This window comes from Tenrec ecaudatus, chromosome 1, assembly GCF_050624435.1.
Source record: "Tenrec ecaudatus isolate mTenEca1 chromosome 1, mTenEca1.hap1, whole genome shotgun sequence".
NCBI lineage: Eukaryota > Metazoa > Chordata > Mammalia > Afrosoricida > Tenrecidae > Tenrec > Tenrec ecaudatus.
In genome coordinates, this window is record NC_134530.1 from 312,763,871 (window position 1) to 312,788,820 (window position 24,950).

Sequence of the window (24,950 nt, forward strand, 5' to 3'; positions counted from 1 at the left end):
CCCATTATCATGCTCAGGGCCCACCAGGGTTTCAGCAATTCCTCTAGCTTACATTACCCTTGATCATGCCCTACCAGGCCTCCCACACCCACCTCACCACCAATTTGGATCATTGTTTTTCCCTTATCCCTGGTTTGTTAACACCACTACCTTTTTCCCCCACCTCCCCTTCTCCCATATCCCCCCGGAACTGTCAGTCCCATTGTTTTCTTGTCCAGATTGTTCATCCAGCCTATCTTATTTAGACAGACCTGCAGAGATAATAACATGCACAAAAACAAGACAGCACAACCAAGCAACAATATACAACAAACAACAACAACAAACCAATGACAACAAAACAAACCACAACAAGAAAGAAAGGCTTGTAGTTAGTTCAAGGATTGTTTGTTGGCCTTTAGGAGTGTTTTCCAGTCCAGTCTGTTGGGGCACCATGCCCTGCCCCCAAAGTTCACCTTCAGCATTCCCTGGGGACCTCGCCTCTCCATTCCCTTGCTGTTCCGTTGCACCTCATTGGTGTTTTGCCTCAGTGTGGCAGGATCAGATCGGGTGCAATTCCCACACTGTGTCTCCGGTGTTGTCCCCTGTGGGGCTATGGGTCAGTGAGGGGCGTCATGTCTCATGGTGGGGCTGGCCATTTGGTCATCTCTGTGGACTGCTGTAATTGGAAATATCATCTTCATGGCCTGGTGGGCGAGGATGTGCTCCACTCTCTCCTCTTCCCCCTTCATTTCCTCCTGTGTGGTCTGATCAGATATGTCCCTCTCCCAGAGCTGCAGATTCAATGCCATCCTTTAAAATAAAATTTTCTGGGGGGAGGGGCAGGTGTCCACGTAGTACTTGGGATTGGGGCCAGGCCCCAGACCTCTCCACCAGTCCCCTACTCCGTGATGGCATGTTGCATTCACATCTTGGAGCACTGGGTTGAAATCTGGTCCCTCTTCCCTGTGGAGATATAAATAATACCATCCCATTGGGTGTGTTAGTGCCCTGTGTCTCCATTACCCATTTCTTTTTTATTATTATTTTTATTCCCTTTCCCCATCTCCTTTTTAGTTGTCTACCATGTATTCCCTTATTTGGTCTGGTCCCTGCCGTATTACTTGGTCCACACCCCAGGAATGTTTGCATACAATAGCTTTTTCCCTATGCCAATTTTGCTTTTTTTTTTTTTTTAAACCTTACCTCAGCGGACTCATGTTGTACTTGTCCTTTTGTGCTCGGCTTACTTCACTAAGCATGCTTTCCCCCCAGTTCATCCCATAAAGTGATGTGCTTCATACGTTCATCACTGCTTTTTAGCGATGCGTAGTAGTCCATTGTTTTATATACCATAGCTTTTTAATCCAATCGTCAGTTGATGGAAATTTGGGTTGTTTCCAACTCCTTGCAATTGTGAACTGTGCCGCAATGAATATTGGAGCACAGATGGTTGGCCTTGGTTTATTTATTTCCTCCTCTGGGTATATGCCCAGTAGGAGGATTGCTGGGTCATATGGTACCTTGAATTCCATCTGTTTTAGATATTGACAGATCGATTTCCATGGTGGCTGTACATACTTACAGGTCCACCAGCAGTGGATGAGAGTTCCTGTCTCCCCACAGCCCCTCCAACACTTGTTGCTTTCTGATTTTTTGAATTGGGCTACCTTTGAGGGTGCTAGGTGGTACCTCATTGTTGTTTTAATTTGCATTTCTCTTATGGCTAAAGATCGGGAACATTTTATCATATGTTTGTTGGCCATTCGGATTTCTGACCCTGTGAAGCTTCTGTTCAGGTCCTTTGCCCACCTCCTCAGTGGGCAATTAGTTTTTTCTTTTGGGAAATTAGCAGAGTATTGTAGATTTTAGTAATAAGGTCTTTGTCTGATGTGTCATTGCTAAAGATGTTTTCACAGTCTGTAGACTCTCTTATTACGTTCTTGGTGAATTCTGATTTCCACAGGTGTTTTATCTTCAGTATATCCCATTAGTCAACTTGTGCCTCCTCTGTGTTTGTATCCTTCCCTATTTCTTATAGCCTACCATATATACTCGAATATAAGCCAACCTGAGTATAAGCCGAGGTACCTAATTATTACCTGGGAAACCAGAAAAACTGATTGACTTGAGTATAAGCCTAGGGTGGAAAATGCAGAAGCTATTGGTGAGTTTCAATAATCAAAACAAATGAAAATAAAATTATTAAAAATTGAGACATCAGTGGGTTAATGTATTTAAATATTTATTTTAAATAAAAGAACAACAAGTCATTTAACATTAGTAAACCTGCACAGTAAAATGGAAAATAGGTTCAACAAAAACAATAAGGTATCAACAATGATACCTTAACCGTACTATTCCCTGAGCTCAATCAGCAACCAAGCTAAAATGTAAAGAATTAAAATCCTTCAAAATTGGATTCCTCATCATCATCTGTATCCCAATGCAGAGCTTCAGCTGGTGTGAGGTCATCATAGACGCTGTCCTCACTGAGATTGCCGTCATCACCATCACTGCTATCATTTTCATACAAAGCGCAGTCTTCACTGCCATCCATAGCATTACTAATACTACATTTCTGGAAAGCACGTTGCACCATGTCTTCTGGAATGTCTTCTCATGCATCTCGAACCCACTTTGCTATTACCGGTAACTCTATGTCAGGCTTCATGAGATTTCCGCCTTTTCATAGTTGTGTTTGACCAGATGACATCCATTCATGCCACATCCTTCGCACACAGTCTTTAAAAGGCTTATTCAAAGATACATCCAGAGGCTGCAGTACAGATGTAAGCCCACCCAGAATAATAGCTAAAGTAACTTTACTACATTTTGCCAATTTTTTTTGTCATCAGATAGGTGGGTAACGATGGCTTTTTCTTTAAGGCTGCTCCTGGTCGTCGGTTTCAAATTTCTTCCAGACATTTTTTTCGTTCCATCTTCATCCAGCCAGCCTTTAACATGTGCACGCACAGTAATTCTTGGTGGGAAATTGATCTTTTTAGGCAAGGTCTTTCTTTTAAAAATAATGTCAGGATGCAGCTTAGTTCCATTAGCCAAACATGATAGAACAACTGCAAAGTGTTGTTGTTGTTTTTTTTTTTCATTTCCTGTGGTTTTGAGAAAAATGTTTTTTTCTCCTAAACTTGCCATAGTTCTGTTGCTCGGAAGATCAAAAGTCATGGCGGTTTCATCCATATTCCCAATATCTGCCAGGTCATAATTATAAATCCTTCTTAGTTTTATATTAAATGGCTGGAATGATATAAGGTATTTTTTTCTTCAAGGTCTTGTGGCAATTTCTGGGAAATCTTTGTTCTTTGTCTCAAACATACCAGTAGGCCAAACCTATTCATGAAGCGGGTACACCATCCTGCTGACGCAGCAAAATTTTCTATGCCTGGTGCTTTATATTTGTCATCCTTAACCATTTGTAGAGCATGTATGCAGATTTGCATGCGTGTTACGCAGTAACCATTTTGATGACACTCCATAACTCATTTATGCAATTCACTCTCTAGAGCCCCATAAAAAGACGTTAAAACACAACGAGCATTTTTAGCTTTGGGGATCTGTTCCAAATCAGGCTTTATTTTCCACCACTCCCTCATTTGCTTTTCATCAACACAGAATTACCTATTTGCAATACTATTATTGCTCTCTTCAGCTCTTGACACAACCTTCATTTTTAAACCAGCCTCATATAACCGGCATTTTTGTTTGGGTTCAGGAGTATCCATTTTTAATAGGATAAAAAACCAAGACTTTGAAAAAGAACTTTCAAGGTAATGTCCCCACCCCGACGTGTTAGCAGGGTGGGGGGGGCGGAGTCCGTGCGGGTGGGGGATGCAGGATGTGAATTAACTCAGAGACCAGAGGGGAGAGATGGAGCGCAGCCACAGACACATCCTTACCAGTTCAGATGCCGGCATAACTGAATCACTACAGGTGCTTCTGCGAATTGGAGCCATCCACGTCATAGGATGGCTCTGATTGGTAAGATGTGAGTAAACAAACATGCAAAGCCCTACAGTGTCAGTGGGGCTTTGAATGAACAGTGGAGAAACTGCAATCGCCCATGAGATAACGGGCACTTGTCCTGTTACCTCAGGGCGGGGGTGGGTGTGGGGGTTGGCAGTGAGATGTTACACCTTGCTGGGGTACCACTGACCTGTGTAAAAGCCAAACCCCAGTTTTTCAGCACAAAAAAAAATGTCCTGAAAAACTTGGCTTATACACGAGTATATACGGTATATCTTCCCTGTGCCAAAGTTCTCAAGTTGGTCCCAATTCCCTCACTGATGGCTCTAATAATTTGGAGTTTAACTTCAAGGTCCATCATCCACCTTGAGTTTATTCTTGTGCATGGAGTGAGGTAAGGGTCTTGCTTCATTGTTCTGCAGATAATATATCCATTTTTCCCAACACCACTTTTTAAAGAGGGCATCTGCTTCCCATTGGATATTTTTGGGCCCTTATTAAAGATCAGTTGTCTGTATGCTGATGATTTTATTTCTGGGTTTTCAGTTCTGTTCCATTGATCTGAGTATCTGTCATTGTACCAATACCATGTGGTTTTGACAACTGTGGCTATATAGTATGTGCTAAGGTCAGGTAAAGCAAGCCCTCCCATGTGTCCATCTTCTTGAGGAGTTCTCTGCTAATTCTGGGCTTCTTCCCTCTCCATATAAAATTGGTAATCAGTTTTTCCATTTCTTTGAAGAAAGATGATAGTAATTGTATTGGGATTGCATTAAATTTATAACTGACATCTTGACTATATTGAGTCTTACAATCCACGAGCACAGGATATTCTTCCGTTTATTGAGACCGCTCTTGGTTTCCTTAAATAGTTTTCTGTAGTTTCCCCCATATAGATCTTTTGTTCTTTTAGTAAGGTATATCCTTAGATATTTCTATTTGTGTTCGGCTATTGTGAAGTTATCACCTATTTGATCTCCTCTCCTGTGGTGTTATCTGATGTGTATAGCAGTCCGATGGACTGTTTGTTGATTTTGTATCCTGCCACTCTGTCAAACTCCTCTATTGCTTCCAGTACTCCCCTTGTGGGACTTTTGGGATTTTCCATATATATATAATCATATTATCTGCAAATAAAGATGGTTTCACCTCTTCCTTCCCCAGACAAATACCTTTGATGTATTATCTTTGCCCTATGCTGTTAGCTAAAACCTCCAGCACAATATTAAATAAGAGTGGGGGCAAGGAGCATCCTTGTCTGGTCCCCTTTTTCAGTGGGATTGTGTTAGTCTTTTCTCCATTGACTACCACATTGGCTGTTGGTTTTTCATATATAGCTTGTATTGTCTTGAGGAATTTTCCTTCCATTCCTATTTTCTCAAGTGTCTTAAACAGGAATTGGTGTTGGATGTTGTCAAATGCTTTTTCTGCATCTATTGATATTATCATGTGATTCTTATACTCTTTCATGTCAATGTGATGAATACTACTAATGGTCTTTCATATGTTGAACCATCTCTGGATCCCTGGTATGAATCCCACTTGTCCATGGTGAATTGTTTCTTTTATATACTTTTGTATTCTGTTGGCTAGTATTTTGTTAAGGATTTTTACATCGATGTGCATGAGGGATATTGGTCTGTAGTTCTTGATTCTCGTGGGATCCTTGTCCAGTTTTGGTATCAGAGTTATACTAGCTTCATAGAAGGAGTTCGGGTGTTTGCCGTCTTTTCTATGTTCTGGAAAAGTTTGTGTAGGATTGGTGTTAGTTCTTCCCTAAATGCTTGGTAGAATTCTCCAGTGAAGCCATCTAGTCTAGCGGATTTTTTGTTGGTAATCCCTTGAAAACCTTGTCTCTTTCTTCTGTTGCTATGGGTCTGTTGAGATTCATGACATACATTGAGGATAGTCTAGGGAGGGATTGTTTTTTGAGAAATTTGTCCATGTCTTCCAAATTGTTGAATTCATTGGAGTACAGTCCTTCATAGTACTGTGTAATTATCTTTTTTATTTAATTAGGGTCTGTTGTAATGTCCCCTCTTTCATCCCTTATTCTTGTTATTGAAAAAATTTCCCTCCTTTCTTCGGTTAGGTTTGTCGATTCTGTTTATCCTTTCAAAGAACCAACTTTTAGCAGCATTAATTTTTTCCATAATTTTCTTATTTTCCCTCTACTGAATCTCAGCCCAGATTTTTATTGTTTCTTTTCTTTTGCTATTAGTAGGATTGTCCTGCTGACTCTGCTCTAGTTGTAAATTTTGTCCAGCATATCAATCATGAGTCTCTCTTCCTTTCTCAGGTGTGCATGTATTGCTATGAAACTTCTTTGGATAACAGCCTTTGCTGTGTCCCATATGTTTTGTTATGTTGTTTGCTCATTCTCGTTAATTTTTGGAAATTTCCTAATTTCATCTCTGATCTGCACCAGTACGCACTCCTTTTGCAGTAGAGAGTTATTCATCCTCTAATTGTTTGCTCTTGTTTTCGTCATCTTCCTTTTGTTGATTTCCAGCCTTATGGCACAGTGGTCAGAGAGAGAGGTCTTTATGATATCAATGTGCTTAAATTTACATAGATTTGCCTTTTGCCCCAGCATGTGGTCTATCTTTGAATATGTGCCATGTGGCCTTGAGAAGAATGTGAATTTTTTTAATTTGGATGAAAAGCTCTGTAAATATCTATCAGGCCAAATTGTCTAATTGTAGTGTTTAGAGCTCTAGTCTCCTTGTTGAATGTCTTTTCCTGTTATCTATCTTTCTCATAGAGTGGTTTATTGAAGTCACCTAATATAATTGTTGAGGCTGTGATTTAATTTTTCATCTTTTGGAGTGTTTGGTTAATGTATTCAGCGGGTCTTTCATTTGCGGAATATATGTCTATAGTGCTTAGTGGTTCTTTGTCTACCATCCCCTTGAGCATTATATAGTGTCCCTCCTTATCTCTTTTTATGGTTTTCACTTTGAGTTCAACTTTATCTGAGATTAGGATTGCAACCCCTGCTTTTTTTTGAATTGTTGTTTGCGTGATATACCTTTCTTCAGCCTTTGATTTTTAGCCTATTTTTGCCTGTAGCCTTGAAATGTGTCTCCTGTAGGCAGCAGATTGATGGGTTGTGTTTTCTAAGCCAGTCTGCTAGTCTCAGTCTTTTGATGCCTGGGTTAAGGCCATTGATCTTCAGGGTTATTATCTCCTTCCAAGGACTCTGTGAAGTCCTCTTATACCTTTTGTGTTGGGTGTTTTCCTACTTCCCTTTCTCATTAGTGTATTGTGCATGTGTGTTTGCATGAATCATTCTTGACTTCTTTCCATCCTTAAGCCAGTGCTATCTTGGGGTCTGTTTTCTCTTTATTGCCCTCTGGGTGAGGTTGTTATATATGATGGTCTCTTATTTATGCTTGGTGAGTGTTGTTCTTCTGCCCATACTGGGTCGGCAAGGATCTCTTTTAGGATTGGATTTCTTCTAACGTATTCTTGGAGTTTTTCCTTATCTGGAAGAGTCTTACTTCTCCATTCATCTTGATTGATAATTTGGCTGGGTAGAGTATTATTGGGTTTGCATTGTTTTTCTTCAATTTTTTTGTATGTGTTATTCCACTCTCTCCTCTTCTTCATAGTTTCTGCTGATAGGTCTGATAATATTCTTATTTGGGAACCTTTATATGTAATTGTTTGTTTTTACCTAGCTGCTCTCATTATTTTCTCCTTTTTCTCAAAGTTGGATAGTTTAACTATTATGTTCCTTGGTGACTTCTTCTTGGGATCCAGTCTAGCTGGTGTTCTTTCAGCCACCTGAATGGTTATGTGGTTTTCATTCATTAAGCTGGGGGAGTATTCCTCCAAGAATTCTCTCACTATTTTTGCAGACGATTTCTTTGTTGTTTCTTCCTCCAGTAAGCCAATAATTCTAATCTTGTTCCACTTCATAGCATAAGACATAGTTCTTAAGTTTTCTTCAGCTTCTCTGATGATCTTATTAGATTTTTCTTCACGTTTGTTAAAGTATGCTTGGCTGTCCTGCAAGTCACTGGTGTGGTTCTCTGCTTCCTCCTGTCAATTCTGGAGGCTCGTGTTTCTGCAACTGGTTTTGGTTATCTCCTCCCTAAGCTCCTGTATTTCCCTTTGTTGTATGGCCTTTATCTACTCTATTATTTCATCCTTTTTCTGTATTGTTTCCCTCATATCCTGTATGACTCCAAGCAGCATTCTGAAAATTTATCTCTGTGGCAACTCAATGTCTGCTTCTTCTATGTATGTCGTTATGTTCGGGACATCTTCTGCCATTGTCTTTTGTTTCTCCTGTTTTTGTTTTTTTGTTGTTGAGGTCATTGGGGCTGATGGCTGTTGGCGTTGCCTTGTTTTAGAGGAGCCAGGTGTCATTCTACAGGGATTTGAAGAGCACTGGCTCTCTTTGGGGTAGGAATTATTCTTTGAACTGCCTATAGCTGATTTCGCTATGGAATTAACCTACCACTTTGTTCTCCTTCTCAGGGGAGTGCCCCAGAAGGCTGGTGGATTGCCTACTTCGGTGTTGCGGAGGGTGGGCAGGGGATGCCCGGCTGTGTTGAGAAAAAGCACCTGCGCAGCTTTCTAAGACTGGGCAGATAGAGAGAAGAGATGGAAGTAAAAGTAACAATGAAGCTGAACCCTGATCCCTGCCCCTGGAGCTGCAAGGGTCCATTCCCTTCTCCGAGGCAGGTGGCGACAAACTGTGACTGTGTTGAGACCAAGCCCTCCTATGGTAAGGTGACCAGACGTCCCACTTTTGGCGGACAGTCCCAATTTTTAACAATTTTTCCTGTGTCCTGCGGCATTTTATAAAAGTCCCGATTTTTGGAAAGAATGCATGACAAGCTAGGGTATACAGTTTCCGGCTGCCATGTGGCTGTTAAGCCAGCATATGAGTTTTATCAATGGTGTCCCGCTGGCTGCCTGCTTTACCAATGTTAAAATTTGGTCACTTTATCTATGGGCTCCAAATGGTCCCAGCTGGGGCAGAGACAGTGGCAGGCCAAGGCCATGTCCCATCCGGCCTCTACTGAGGTAAGCCAAAAGTCCCCAGCTCCTCACAGCCCCATGGGTCTTTGCCTACTTATCTTTATCATGGTCCTTCTGTGTTCCAGCAGCATTGAATTTCCCTCTAAACAACGTTCTTGGGCTGAATTCTGTGGAGTCCTTCTGGTATGTGACTCCCTCACCATCTTCCTGGAATGCCCGTTTCTTCAGTTTTTCCTCAGCCCTGCTTGGTGGTCCACGTGGAGAGAGAGAGGGGGAAGGGAAGGAAGACAAGGGGAAAGGAAAACAGGGGAGGAGAGGGAGCCGAGGAGAGGTCAAGGGAGGAACCGAGAGAAAGTGGGGATAGGTATGTTCTTAAAGTACATTTTAACAAAGTGATTTAGATCTGTTATGTTCAGTAAGATACGAGGGAGCTTCAAAAAGTTCATGAAGAAATGACATCATTTTTCCATTCCATTTTCCCATGAACTTTTTGAGGCACTTTCACAATTGTTATTGAAGAGAATCCTATAATGAAACTTTAGTAAAACCAATAACCTACTTCCTGATTTGTGAGTATTAAAAATAAAACCTTGGTTTTCACATACAGGCAAACCCCATGTGAATTACCCTGCAGATAAAAAACACATTCACACCTGTTGGAATCTATTATTTTACTTTATTTAATGAGCAAACAGCTTGTTCTAGAGTAAGTGCAGGTTGAAACACCTTACAAATAGTGATTCATTTCATGTTTTAAGCTACATAACAACTCACAGACCCGGTGAATTATAATATGCCCCACATTATATATGATAAAGCTTCCATATCAAAAAGTAAATAACTTCCCCAAGCCATACAATCAGCAGATGGTGGTACAGGGCTTTGTACTCAAGAACCCTAGCAGATGTTCTATTCCACCTGCCTTAGATGTGGCGGTCTGCGATATCTCTTTCCGTATTTTTATCTACCAGGATTTTGACATGACCATATATGTAAGGCTTTGCACAAAGAGAACTGTACCTATACTTGGAAGACCTCCTCTTCTTGCTACCCAGAGACATCTCATATTGCCTTACCCTTTTGGGGTTTGGGGGGCACTAGTTGCCTTCAGGTTCCCATTTAAGCACTAAATTCTGCATCATTTCTAGATGCCTGGTTCTTGTAGCTCTCCACCTTTATGCTCTGCTATTGGTAGGCTCCTATCTTAGTCAACTGAAAGTCTCTCACCTGGGATTTCCTATCATGTTTCCCAAACTCACACATGACTTCCCCTTCCTTGCTTTATTTAGTTGTGGGCTTTTCTCCTTAAGTCACTTCCTCAGACAGGGTTCATGGGAGTTAAACACAAAGGACTTCACTGTCTCATGCTGCTTGATAATTTGAGTTTATCATTCCAGGTGGTAGTCCTTCTTTTAGATACTCAAAGGGATTTCTACTTTGGTTTCTAGTTTCACACCATATTTCTCATAAGACAAGATGCCGGGATGATCCTCCTTCCTCTGTAGAGGAGTAAGAATTAAGGAGTTATTTCACACTGCCCAATGCAAAGAGCTTTAGAAACCAGTTTAAGGTTCTGTGTTAGCCGGGTTGACTAGAGAAACAAATCTGGAGACACTCATATATGTGTAAAAAAGAGATTTATATCAAGAAAATAACCCAGTCCAGTCCGACTCACGTTCATTTCATAAGTCCGATACTCGCCCATTCATCCTTCTTCATACTCATGCAGCTACATGCAATTAAACAGAATGCGGGAATATCACAGGTCAGTGATTGCAAAATCATGTTGATCCAAGATCAGTGAACATGGCAGGCTCTCAGACGACTCTCAGAGTGTCCAGCAAGTAGGAAGATCAAGGTAGAAAGAGAGAGGCCCTCCTGATGAGAAGGCAATGCCCATGAGGAGGTACCATCAGGCTGTGACCTGATTGACAGGTTCGATACCACTCCTGCCCTTTTACATATCTTCAAGTTGATATGAAATTATGGAACAGGTTCTATGAGCATACATAGGGATATTAGTGAGCTTTATTGACAACAGGCGTTACCTCTAGCTCAAGGCTTGTTGTAAATATGTGGAACTGATTGGGAATGGTGTCAAGTGGTAAGTAAATTCCCGTCAGAAGGGCTTCTAATTATATTCAACTGTGTTTCTTATTTTTTTTGAGAGAGAGAATTTAGGCTTCTCTATTTTCACCTGAAATATCCAGATTTATAAATGTCGAAAGCTCATTCAATTTTAAGGAAGTGTGTGGTGCTGTTCTTAGCTGCTATCAAGCCAACTCTGACTGATGGCAGCCTTAGGTATAACAGAGCCAAACGTTGTCTGGTCTTGTGTTATCCTTACCAGCGAAATATTCAAGTCCATTGTTGGGGCTAGTGTGCCAATCCTCCACATTTCACAACGTAATGTCCTCTAGAAAATGATCCTTCCTGGGGGCATGTCCAAACAAGTGAGTTGGAAAGTGTTCTGTTGTGATCCATTAGGTTTTCATTGGCTAATTTTTGGAAGTAGGTCACCAGGTCTTTCCCCTTTAGGCTCTTTCTGGAAGCTCTGCTGAGTGGTCTGAGTGGTATTGGAAATATTGGTGGCATAGGTTCCAGCATCTTAGCAAGGTGTAAGCCATCACAGTACAACAAACTGACAGGTAGGTGATGGAAAAAGAACTTAGGCTTTATGAAAAAGAGCTAAAGGATCTATTTGACCAAAGAATTACCACTTGGCTTGTATTTTAAAGGTGAGGAGCCGACTACTAGACTGAGGGATCCCTAGGTGCCAAAATTGTGATCTTGCTCTGAGGTACCCCTATTATACTACTTGCTCTAGTTATTCTCCCCAAATGGCTTTCATTTATTTAGGAGCCATGCAGAGTGATAAAAACAAACAAACCCACCCCTAACACCCCTCCCCAACTCATTGCTATCAGGTAAAGTCCATCTCACAGGACCATATAGAGAATTTCAGAGGCTGTAAATCTTTACAGGATGGATAGCTTCATCTTGCTCTCTCAGAGGCACTGGTGTATTTGAACCATTGATCTTAGGGTTAGCAGTCCCAACACTTATTTGACAATCCCACCAGGGCTCCTTAAGAAGAGGGAACAGGAAGGGCTAACAGTGTCTTGTGCATTCCTCTGTTCCTCTGTCATCTGTGTCACTTCCAGGTTTGACCACTGCTCCACAGACTCAGAGGTTTCAGCTGTCTCAACCCTGCTTCATTGCTTGTTATTTATCTATCTGCTTTTCAGATTCTCAAATTGTGCTTGCCAACAATTCCCTTTGTGTTTTCTTTGTTGTGGCATTCTGTTCGGTTTTGTCAGCATTCTAGCTGGACCAGGAAGTGTTGCGAAGACATGTTATGCGTACAATTTGCCATCATATTGAACCCGAGGGTCGTCTCCCCTTGGTTTCCATGGAACTGTGCCCTGGCTTTTTCACTTCCTGATTAGTATACATTCTTCGGGCTTTTCTTGTTCACTTCACCTATTACTTAACGGACTTGGTTTCTACCAAGGGTCTTTGCTCTCAGATCTCCTCATGGGTGAACATATCTACTAAGACCCCCCCCCCTCTCTCTTTTAAACATTTTATTAGGGACTCATACAACTCTTATCACAATCCATACATACATCAATTTTATAAAGCACATCTGTACATTCTTTGCTCTAATCATTTTCAAAGCATATGCTCTCATCTTAAGCCCATTGTATTAAGTCCTCTTTTTCCCCTCCCTCCCTCATGAGCCCTTGATAATTTATAAATTATTATTTGGTCATATCTTGCCCTGTCCGGCATCTCCCTTCACCCCCTTCTCTGTTGTCCATCCCCCAGGGAGGAGGTCACATGTAGATCCTTGTAATTGATTCCCTCTTTCCAACCCACTCTCCCGCTACCCTCCCTCCAAAGCCCAGAAATTCATCCCAGACCTCTCCCTGCCTTCCACCAATATCATTGAGTGCTGGAGTCAATGTGTGCCACCTCATTCAACTTGTTCAAAATCCAACTCATCATCTTCTCTAAACTACTCCTCGTTTGCTGTCTTGATTACTGGCCATTTCACACTCCCATTTAGGTAAGTTAGGAGCAATTCCTAGTAACACTTTAACATGGGCACTGATGAATTCTTAAAAGAAAACCTTCTGTTTATACCACTTCACATAAATGATCTCTCTCTCAACAGTCCTATATAACAAAGTCAAGGCTTAGCAAGGTTAAGGTCATAAAAAGTGAGAGCCAAGTTGGAACTCTCAACCATCTCTACTTGACTCCAAATTCTGTGTTATTTCATGGTTCAATATCAGAGGTAGAGATTCTTTAAGGAAAAACCTTGGCAAACTGACCCAAATTAATCCTGCATTATAGTAGATCTGGAACACAACAGATTGTTACAAACTAGAAGACCCTGTTTTGCCGGCGACTGTTCAGAAAGGAAACAAACATTCCACTTTGAAGAGAATCATGATAATAGGGTGGTAATGATGCGCTACTCCTGATGAGGACTGTGATGATGATGATGATGATGATGGAGAAGAAGGAGAGGAAGAAGAAGAAAGTGAACATTTATTGAAAGTCAAATATATACCAGACATAATTATAAGTATTTTAGATACATTGACTGTTTTAGTCCTTCCAACATACACTCTTATGAAGCGTTTGCTATCATTATTTTCATGTTATAGACGATCAAACTGAGCCTTAATACGGTCACCAAGATCACATGCTAGAGTTTGGATTTGAGCATGTAATCTGACCTTAGTCTTGGGCTTGGACACTCCATTCTGCCAGCTCTTGATCTGCCTTCAGTGTTCCTTCCCTCAATTTATCCTGCACAGAGTCCCTCCTTCCTCCCTCAGCCTATGATGACTGCTCTGGTAGGCTCCTTTCCCCGTATTTCTTCTCCCAGGTCACGGGGCATGAGGTACTCCATGCTGCCTGGGCCACTACTGCATGTTGTTCTGTATCTGTTTCAGATCCGGAGCAGGGTGGATGTAATGAGACATGTGGTGAAGAATGGTCTGCTCTGGGATGACCTGTATATAGGGTTCCAGACTCGACTCCAGAGGGATCCTGACATATACCATCACCCGTAAGTCTGAAAACCCCTGACATGCCTAGGCCACACCAGAGAATGCCATGGATAGAGAGGTTGGCAGCTCCAGCACCTCCCTATGCCTCCAAATTCTGATGGATATATGGAATTTCCTCACAAGAGCTTCCTTCCTTTGCTAGTTGTGTTAGTCTGGGTAAACTTGAGAAACAAATCCAGGGAGGCTTATATGTGTGTGAAAAAGATATTTACATGAAAAAGCAAATATAAAGAAAACATCCCAGTCCAGATCAAGTCCATAAGTCCAATATTAGCCCATCTGTCCAATACCAGTCTGTAAGTTCCTCTTCAGACCCACACAACACGTGAAATGACACTGAATGCAGGAAGATCATAGGCCAGTGGTTGAAAAGTCTTGTGGATTCAGTGGTGGTGGAAGTATCTCAGAGCACGTGGCTCTTCCGGCTCCATGGCTCTGGAGGAGCTTCAAGGAGCTCCAAGGGGCTTGTCAAGAAGAATGCCTCACAAGGAGAGAGTGTGTGTCTGGCCTCCAGTGAGCTATTTATCACGCTGTGACCTGAATGAAAGGCTAGGCTCCACCCCTTTACTCTTAATAGTCTCAAATTGACATCAGATTATGTAAGTGCCACACTAGCCTTTGAAAAAGAAAATCTGGTTAACAACAATTTTAAGTCACTGTTTAGACATTCCTGTGAGTGTGTTTCCCAGCCTTTCCAGTACAATAGTGTTTGGTTTAAGAAAGGGAAGGGTGTGATTGGAAGGATTGATGTGGTTTTCCAGGACAATAATGAGGAAGGGGTGAGTATGTATGTCTCAAGATCATGGTCACTGAAGACAGCCATCTCCCATATTACATGCCTATCTGTGCCCAACCCTGAGTATGAATTAGGCAAGCTAGCTGACTGACTTGGATTCCTGTCTGCCTCTTTCACTGAAAAACTATGTTTAAGATTCTTTTGGAGTGTTTGTGTGGAAGTCTCAGCTGGGCCTTTTTGTTTTCTCTTTTTAAATTTTTCCACTGTGCTTTAGGTGAAGGTTTAGAGCAGCTACTAGTTTTACATTCCACCATTTACACACATTGCAATCCCTTCAATGTACCATGGAGCATCCTACTTCTGAATGTTTCCTACTTCCATTTCTTCTTCTCTCCTAAGCCTTTGTACTCTGCCCTTGGATAAGTGCTGCCCTTTTGATAGTAAATGGTTGAGTATTCTCACAGGGGTGAGCTCAGTTCAGGACCGTTAGATTAACTAAGACTTATCATCTTATGTGCTTGCACCAATCTCTATGTGACAAATAAGCTTGATCGCTTGTATGATTTTGAGTTCCGGTCCATATTTTTTTCCCTCTCTAGCCAGGACTCTCTAGTATGATCCGTTTCAGAGCCATTACTATTGGTAGCTGCATACCATTTAGTCCTTCTGGTCTCAGAGTGGTGGAGATTGATGTTTGTGTGATCCAGTTAGTCCTCTGGAAGAATTGTTTCCATGTGTCTCTCTGGTTTTATCAGGCTTCTTTCCTCTTAATGGAAAGAGACTGATAGTTGCACCTTAGATGGTTGCTCATGACCTTTAAGACCCCGGTCATCATTGTCTTGTTTTCCTTTTCATATTGCACAATATGAAAAAGGGAGTACTTTCTTTTCATTACCATTGATCCTCTGAAAGTAGAGGAATTGTAACTTTTAAAAGTTTAATCATCTAAAATATATCAGCAACAGCCACTAATTAGCTGTTTGTAAGCACAAGTACTTATTAAATATGTTAAATTTGCTTTGGGGGGGGTGTTGTATTTTTATTTATTTATTATTTTAGAAACTGTTTTATTGGCATATCATACAATTTAATGATTAAATCTTATCAAGAAGAGTTATACAAGCATCACAATCAATTTTAGAAGATTCTTCTTTTTTTTACTCATTGTTATTAGCTCTCCATTTGCCCTCAACCTCCTCTGTCATATCTCCAAACAACCATTAATCAAGTTACTGTCTTTATACTAAAAAAAAACCCCAAACAGATAAAAAGCAAACAGAAAAAATAGCAACAATAACAGTAAAACAGAGAAAAACCTCAATTGAAAAGAAAGTAGAAAATAGTAAGAACTAGAACAAATTTAAAATGTGTCAAAAAGGAGATCAAATGATAAGATATTACCTTTTCACCCAACTGTCCATAAAGAAAGCTGTTCACATCCTTCAACTATGGTCAGAGGGGATTCAACTAAGGTTCAATCCGCGTGTTGACCTTGCAAATGGATTTTGGGTTTCCACTGCTGTCCATCACCTCTGCAAACCAGGAGTTCACAATTTTAACTCTGATACCATTTCCTCCTTCAGATTTGATTATCTTATTTACAATCCTTATATCACATAGGCTGGTGTGTTTCTTTCATGTATACTTAGTTGATGCCTCTAACTGAAATGCTTTTAAGTGTTTTTAAATGATGAAAGATGCTAATAATGTAAAAAATCATCAATTGAAAAGTAAGTAATCCCATCTGGCACCACCCACTAAACTCTTCCCTATCTTGGTTTCCCACTGTCCAGGACAACTCCTGATAACAATTCACTCAATGTTCCCCTGGACCTATTTCTCTAAAGCAGTGGTTCTCAACCTTCCTCACCCCACGACCCTTTCATACAGTTCCTCACCTTGTGGTGAACCCCCAACCATAAAATTATTTTCGTTGCTACTTTATAACTGTAATTTTTCTACTGTTATGAATCGGGCGACCCCTGTGAAAGGGTCGTTCGACCCCCCCCCCAAATTGAGAACTGTGAGTTCTCGACCCCCAATTGAGAACTGCTGCTCTAAATATATTGCCCTCTCAAGAAAATGTCTATAGAGTTATAGAAGGGGTGCTATTGTTACTTTGGGTTTTTAATGTAATCTCCACACACATGTTCTGCAATTTGCACTTTTTCAATCTTTTTTCCAATCATGATGTATGTTATAGCTTTTATAACGTGTATCAGTTGTATCATGCACATTTGTACATGTGTTGCCATCATCATTTTCTAAACATTTTCATTCTGTTTGAGCCCTTGGTAATAGCTCCTCTTTTTCCCTCCTTCCCCCACCCTCCCACCCTTGTGAACCCTTGATAAATTATAAGTTATCATTATTTTCGTATCTTACACCAGCCGCTGTCTCTTTTCAACCTTGTTTTTGTTGTTCCTCCCTTTTGCGGGCTGGTGATAGTTATACATCGATCATTGCTGTCGGTTAACCCCCTTCCCCCCCCCCCCACCTTCCCCTACCCTCTTATTCCTGAGGGGTTTATCTGTCCTGGATTCCATGTGTCCAGAGGTCTTATCTGTACCAGTGTACATGCTCTGATCTAGGCAGATTTGTTAGAGCGGGGGTCCTGATAGAGGGGGTTGAGGGGTGGGAGCATCAAAGAACTAGAGGAATGTTGTGTTCCGTTGGTGCTATACTGCACTCTGGCTGGTTCATCCCTTCCTTGTGACCCTTCTGTGAGGGGATGTCCAATTGTCTACAGTTTGGCTTTGCGTCTCCATCCCAACACCCCTTGTTTGCATCGATATGATTGTTTTGCATTTTCTGTACCTGATCCCGTCGACACCTCGTGATGACACAGGCTGCTATACTTCTTCCATGCGGGCTTGTTGCTTCTCTGCTAGATGGCCGCTTGTTTAACTTCAAGCCATTTTTTGATAGCCAGTCATTTTAAGCTTTCTTCACCACATTTCCTTATGCCCCATTTTGTCTTCAGTGATCATGCTGGGAGGGTGAACATCACAGAATGCCAGGTTGCTAGAACAAAGTGATTGTCTTAGATTGGGACAGGGCTTAAGCAGAGGCCCAGAGTCCACCTACTTCCTCAATATTGCCATATAAAAATATGTACATAGGTCATACCTCTATTTGTTTGAATTAATATATTTACATATGGACACAATTATGTTTCTACCTCTGTCAGTTGTTTTGCTTCCTAGCTGTTTCCTGTGTTTCCTTTTATGTTCCTCCTGCCCTACTTGCATGCTCACCCTTCATTTGCCTCTCAGTAATTCCCCTCAGCTAGATTACTGTTGCTCCAACACCACCAGGGACCCTACACCCTCTTTGCCATTGGTTTTAATTCCCTAGTTGTTCCCCTATCCATATCATTGGTTGCTCACCACTCCCTTCCTCCTGTCTCCCCCTCTCCCCAAGTCCTCCGGGAAGTGTCGGTCCCATGGCTTTCTCCCTGGACTTGCTTTCTTTCATCGATGTTTCTCTCCTTCCCCCCATCTCTTTAAGTATCACACAAATTAACCTCAAACCTTCTAAGGGTTTTAAAACACGCTATTTTTTGGTCATTTTCAACAGCACACCTACCTAGATTTTTGTTCTGAAAAGAAAGGAGTGTAGCAACAATGGAGATAAGTGGATTCTGGAGATTCTTTTTCCAAAGCAATTGATTCTATCTTGGGAACTTCTATAGAGTGGCTCTGAGTCAGAATTGACTTGATGGCAGAGAGCTGAGTTGTTGTTTTGGGAACTTCTCAGACACTGGTGCTAGAGACTACTGTGTCATGTGTCATCAACATAAGAGGGTCCAACATAAATGCTGTGAGCAGTCACAGCTCAACTAATCTTTGTTGCTTCTCTTTGGATCTATCAGTCAAGCAGTCATTTTTCTGGTCACAGAAATCATATAAACACACTCAAAATTTTGAAGAAATTTTGTAAAATTGAAAAATAAAGGAAGCCACAAAATAATCTCATCAACCAGATAGAGAAATTTATACTTAAATGTCTAGGTAAACTTTATCTGTTCACACACATATACCCTTAGACTTTTTATACAACTGGGTATTAATGCACATATTTTTGTACCTATGTGTTTATTAAAAGGAGTCCTGGTTGTGTAGTGGGATACCTGTTGGAATGCTAACCTCAAGGTCAGAAGTGAAAACCCACCAGGTGCTCATTAGGAGAAAGATGAGACTTGCTGTTCCCATAAAGATTTATAGTCTTGGAAATCCACTGGGGCATTTCTACTCTGTTCTATAGGGTCGCTATGAGTTGGAATCAACTCTGACCGTGAGTCGAGTATGTTTATTGAACAATATACTTTGGTTATTTTCTACATGGAATGGGTGGTTTTGTTCTGTCATATACAAGGTTGCTATGAGTTAGATCCACTCAATGGCCATCCTTTAGGGAAAGGAGCCCTGGTGGTGCAGTGAACTAAGCATGAGGCTGCTACCCAGATGTTCGGTGGTTCAAAATTCATGAGCATATCCATGGAAGAAAAATGAGCCTGTTTGCTCCTGTACAGATGTATTGCCTGGTAAACCCAAAGGGGGAAATTCTACTCAGTTGTATAGGTGTACTATGAGTCAGAAGCCACTGAATAGCAATGGGTTTTTTGTTATATCCATTATTTACCCAACGCTTGGTCGAACTTGATTTCTAACATTTCTCTATTCAAAACAATTATTTGGTAGGTGTGTCTTCCTAAGGAAATGCATGTTTTTTCATTGGGATCAATTCTTCTTCTTCTTTTTTTATCAATTATTTAGAGTTGTGATGTTGGGTCCACTGCATCCAGGGCAGTTGGAGGCTTTTGAGGCATTCTAGCTGATCTCACCCCAGGAAGCCTGTTTTAACCTCCCATCAATGACACAGGCAAAAGCCATGTCCCTGCCCCTGCCCCTGGCCCCGCACACAGACACCACATCCCAATTGTTTGTATACAGCATGCCATCTAGGTATTTGTGTATGAGAATGCCTCAAAGTGAGAAAGATTATGCTAAAATAAAAACAAGGCACCACTACCAACTTTGAAAGAGGTCACATTCAACAGCCTGAAAATGCTAAGCCACAGAAACTTGATCTCTGCGGATAGCTGAGTACCAGGAACCAGAGAGATTCTGGCAAAGGGACAGGCCTGGGTGTTTCCAAAAATCACATTCCCTGCTTCATCTCTCTGACAGGTTTTGGAACCATTTTCAAATAAAACTCCCCCTCATGCCGCCCAACTGGAGGGCCTTCCTGATGCACTGTGGATAGAGCAGACCTGGAATCTCACAGGTAAGGTCGCCCGTCTGTCTGAGCCACACCTGAATGATGTGTCTGTAACCTTTTATTTGGCACCTGGATGAAGCAGATGCCATTGTTCTCTGAGGACGTAACTTAAGGGAGAATGAGTGACGCTAACACCGCAAGAGGAGGCCCTGGGAGATGAAAACACTTGGTACGATAGGCTGTTAAGTGAGACATGAAAGGGTGGAGTCCACTTAGAGACTCCTTGGAAGAAAAGCCTGGCTGTGGACTTCTCCAAATGTTGGCCATTAAAACCCTTGGGGAGCCCAGGCCTGCTCTGCCACATACGAGGTCACCAGGAGTCAGAATCAATTGGTCATCAGCTGGTTAAACTTACAGGAAGGAATTTCAAGTTCAAAAACAAATAAATAAAATGAACAAAATATGTGTTCAGCCCAAAGGTCATGGTATCTTGGCTCTTCCAAAGTGAACGATTATTCAGCACAGTGGAAATTGCTTCAGGCTGTCAGCAAGTGTTCAGAGATAAATTCTGGGTACACAAGGAAAGGAGCAGCAAACACTGCAGGGAGGAAAACTAAAATGCACAGAGTAAGATGGAAAATATCACATCTCCGTTTCCAGTAATCCATTGTCTTGACAGGTGGGAGAGAGCAGTTTATCAGGCATCCATCTGATTTGGCATTTCCTCTATAGCTGGGATGTGATTTTATTAACTGAGTGATAAAACCTGTGTCCATGCTCTACGTTTTATTTTAGTTTTATTTTATTGGGGGCTCTTACAGCTTTTATCACACTCCATACATATATCCCTTGTTTCAAACACATCTGTACATATGTTGTTATCATCTTTTTCTAAACATTTTCTTTCTACTTGAGCCCCTGGCATCAGCTCCTCTTTTTTCCCTCCCTTTCCCCACCCTTCCTCTTCCATGTCCCCTTGATAATTTATGAATTCTTCTTTTTTTTTTTTTATGTCTTACACTGACCGCGGTCTCCTTTCAGCCACTCTTCTGCTGTCCATGTCCTTCCCCCACTGCTACCATTACTCTGCTAGTATTGCTACTCCCCTTATTGGTCCTGTTCTAGATTCCCTGTGTTGGGAGCACTTATCTGTACCCATGTCCATGTGGAAACAATCATATTATTATTACTCTCCTCATCCTAAACCCACAGCTGCTGACTTGATGGCAGCTAATAGCAACACTACAGGACGGAACAGAACCGCTCTGTAGGGTGACCAAGGTTGTCCATGTTTATGGAGGTGGCATCCTCATCTTTCTTTCAGAAGGCAGCTGATGGCTTTGAACAGCCAACTTTCTAGTTATCAGCTGCATGCCTTCAGCACTGTGTACTATTATTATTATTAATTATAAGAGAATCAATCCCTTGACCCACGCACCGCTATTTCTTTATGCCTTCATGTATTTATTTCACGGGGAAGTATCCCATTGCAATGTATCATACTAATGTAGTCTCTCTCCATCTAGACTGAGATTCTTAAAAGTAGAGATTATACTTTGTGCATCTTTTGTACCCGGCACACTGCCTAACACACCCACACAATTGTATTTACAAGAGGTGCTTCATGAACGAACAAACATCCCTGGTACATTTACGCACAGACTGCAGTACAGTGAGAAAGAACAATGACAACTCTGCAAACACTGCAAGACATGGAAAAAAATGAGAGAATGCTCTGCTTTGTGAACTTGGTTGATCTTACAAAGATACATAGTTAATAATACCCTAACTATACGGAAAAACAAAGAAAAAGAAACGTGTTTTTTTACTGTGGCTATAATTGTACAATTCTATTCAACATGATTGAAATATGTATTAAATCCCAACTAGTAAAATTTCTAAAAAGGATAAGACTTGATGACTACACGGAGGGTGAGGGAGAGGGGAGAGGGATGGGAGAGGATATTGAGGAGGGAGGGAGGGAGGATGCCAGGAACAATAAAGGAAAGAGAACCACACTTACAGGGATTTAATGGGATATTGTTACTGGTCTCACTTGTTGAAATAGGCTGCGTATATAGAGTATGCTTGTTTAAAAACAAAAAAAACAGAATCCTTCCAAATCTCTTACCTAAATATTGGTCTGAATATTAGTAAGACGAAAAGGGAAAGTCAGACTGAAGTGGACTCAGAGTCTTTATTGACATACTAGTTCATTTCAAACATATGGTGGCAGCAGAAGGAGAAACAAATAATTTCTGTCTCCTTCTTGCTTTGCCTCCTGAAAAAAGAAAGAAAAAGGCCTCCATGCCCTTACTAATAAAATTAGGGAGTCAAGTTAGAATATCTTTAACATTCTTTCAGTTGTAAAATTTTTGTTCCACACTCTGCATTAGTCCAAGGCATTGAGCGAAGTTATAATTATTGGCTAGAAAGGAAGATACACATGCAATGGAGTTGCATGTCATGCAAGATTCTATAAGTACTACACAAGGAACTTCAGAAAAATTGTGGGGAAATGGAATTAAAAGATAGTGTTATTTTTTTTTCACAGAATTTTTGAAGCCCCTTCGTAGTTGATGGACAAATTAAATGTTGAGATTATGGAAGAGAAAGGGACTCCACGTGCCTTTTTGAGGGAACCAGGAAGGGTATTGAGGAGAAGGCAGTCATATGGGGAGAGAGTGGGGATGGAAGATGGATTAAAGGTTTAAAAAGTCAAAGTGGGAGGGAGAGAAGGTAAAAAGAATATATCAGGCAGAATGGATAGGGGAGGTCAAAGTACAGAGAGTGTGCAGCATGGAGGTGAACAATAGCAAGCCATCCTGGTGGATCAGAGAAGTCAAGGAAGCAGGAAAGGGCAGGAGTGGAGTCTTCTAGACTAACAACAGTCAAGAGGGTTCAATGAAGATGTGAAGCAGGTTCATGCACTAAGAAAAAGCCAGAGTGGGGAAAGACGAGGCAGCCCGAAAAGAAGTGCTCCAAGTTCAAGGTCTTGGGGATGGAGAAATTCAGTGGGAACGTGGCCTTAAAAGTGTTTCTTCATTAGTGAGAGAATGAAGTGGAGATAATAGGAATTGGGAGATCAATGTATATATTTTGAAGGATACGCAATATAATCAGTTGTCATTCAACCTCTTGCCTTAGAATTATGGGGCCTGGGGCCAATGAACAAACCTCCATGTTTCTCGCATACCTGTCTCTAACCAGCCCCTCCCTTGCAGGGTGGTGCTTGGTCTGGCAGATGACAGGTAGGCACAACGTGAAAAATAAAAGCCAAATCTATTGGCCTTCTGAAAGAAACAAGAGAGTCATTGTGAAGGCAGGCAGTCACTTGGGAAAGCAGTAAGAAGTTCTGAAGAGAGTCATACTTTCATCCTCATGATAATTTTTGATTCCCATTCATCTTAATGAGGCTTTTATCTTAATTCCTCTTTCGTTCATACATGCTTTGAACTAAAGAATGAGAATCACAACCCATCTCCTGATATTAAAGATAAGAAAGACTATCAGTACTCTATTGCTGAGGGTGGCACAGCATTTGGTGTGATCGATATCATTAAGCTCTACATGTGGGAAAGGAATTAGCACATGTTGTTATGTACATTTTTACAATAGAAAAACCTTTGCATACTGTTCTTCATGGTTAATGCTTTTAGTTCACAGGGAGGAGACAGCGAAGGATTTACTGATGTTACATCTTGAACTCAGGAAGCTCATACCAAAGGAGACCACGCCTTCTTGACCTTGATAATCACATGCTGCATTTGTGAGATGTTTGTCTGCCTTGTGTCTGTAGGTCCCTACAGAGATTCATACATGTTTTACTCATGCCATCCGCAATTCTCTGATCAAAGAACCACTAGACCCAGTAGGAACACATTGCCTTTGAAAATCAAAGCTTAAGAGAAAGAAGACATAGGGGGAAGGGGCTCATGACCTGGTGTTAGGTTAGAAAAAGAAGGGAAGGAAGAGGAGAAATAGATAAATGAAAAGCCAGAAGGGGGAAAAACTGGGAAGGAGACAAAACTAAGATGGTCTTTGAAATTAAGTGGAAACTGTAAAGCTGTCAGCCTCTTGTTCCTCAATAGACTGAGTACCCAGGTCTTTGACCAAGAGCATTGGGTGGGAAGCATCTCAGAACGTTTCCTTTAAAAAAGAGAAGTGCCATGCTGAAATCATGAAATCTATTTCTCCTCTTCCTTCTCTTCTATTCTGAAATCAAGACAGAGAGGCTTCCCTCAAGGTCAAATTTCACTGGGTAAATGAACTGATATCGAGCTAGGGACCAAATATGTTATTTAAAGCAACTTAGCAGCTCTAACCATTAGGTTGTCTTTGATGAGTTAAAATATTAACACTAATTTTTACTTACTACAGTGAGCTTGGCAACTATAAATCTTTCAAAATAAACAGAAGGAATAGTAATAAAGATCTTCACCCCCACTATGAAGTCACCTCTTTAAAAATTTAACAATTCTGATTCTGAACATTGAAAAATACAATTCTAGTGGTTAAATGGACATATTTTAACTCATTTTGTTAATGCCTGTAGTTTTTGATGATTCGTATAAGTATTTAAGACATATACACAATTATTCCCAGGAAAACATGATTGCAAACCTAGGCATCTGTCTTACATGTTGATTTTTCCAGTACATGCATATTCCACAGCACCAAAATCTCTTTTGTGATCACACAACATACCTCTTTACTTCTGAATAAATGGCATACTAGCTAATACTGGAATTTGTCTCTACAAATATCTGAATTCACATTTGGTAATAGAACTGCTGATTAACTACTTGTTGACATCAGTGATGGTTGATTATGCCAATTCACTCAGACACTATGCACTATAGAAATGCTTGTCATCAGGGATCATGTATCTTAATTTATAATTATCCTATTGTCATTGTGAAATAAATGTAATGCATATCAGTAAA

The 24,950-nt window shown here is 41.0% G+C and overlaps 1 protein-coding gene across 1 annotated transcript in view; it reads left to right on the forward strand.

The window, feature by feature from the left end:
* The window catches only part of LOC142442141 (cytidine monophosphate-N-acetylneuraminic acid hydroxylase), a 67,994-nt gene extending 47,945 nt beyond the window's left edge, over positions 1 to 20,049 (forward strand). The window contains exons 16-17 of the mRNA XM_075543499.1: positions 13,929 to 14,044; positions 19,974 to 20,049. Of these exons, the coding sequence (XP_075399614.1) occupies positions 13,929 to 14,044; positions 19,974 to 20,049 (192 nt within the window). The remainder of the gene's footprint in view (positions 1 to 13,928; positions 14,045 to 19,973) is intronic.
* The last annotated feature ends 4,901 nt before the right edge of the window (positions 20,050 to 24,950 follow it).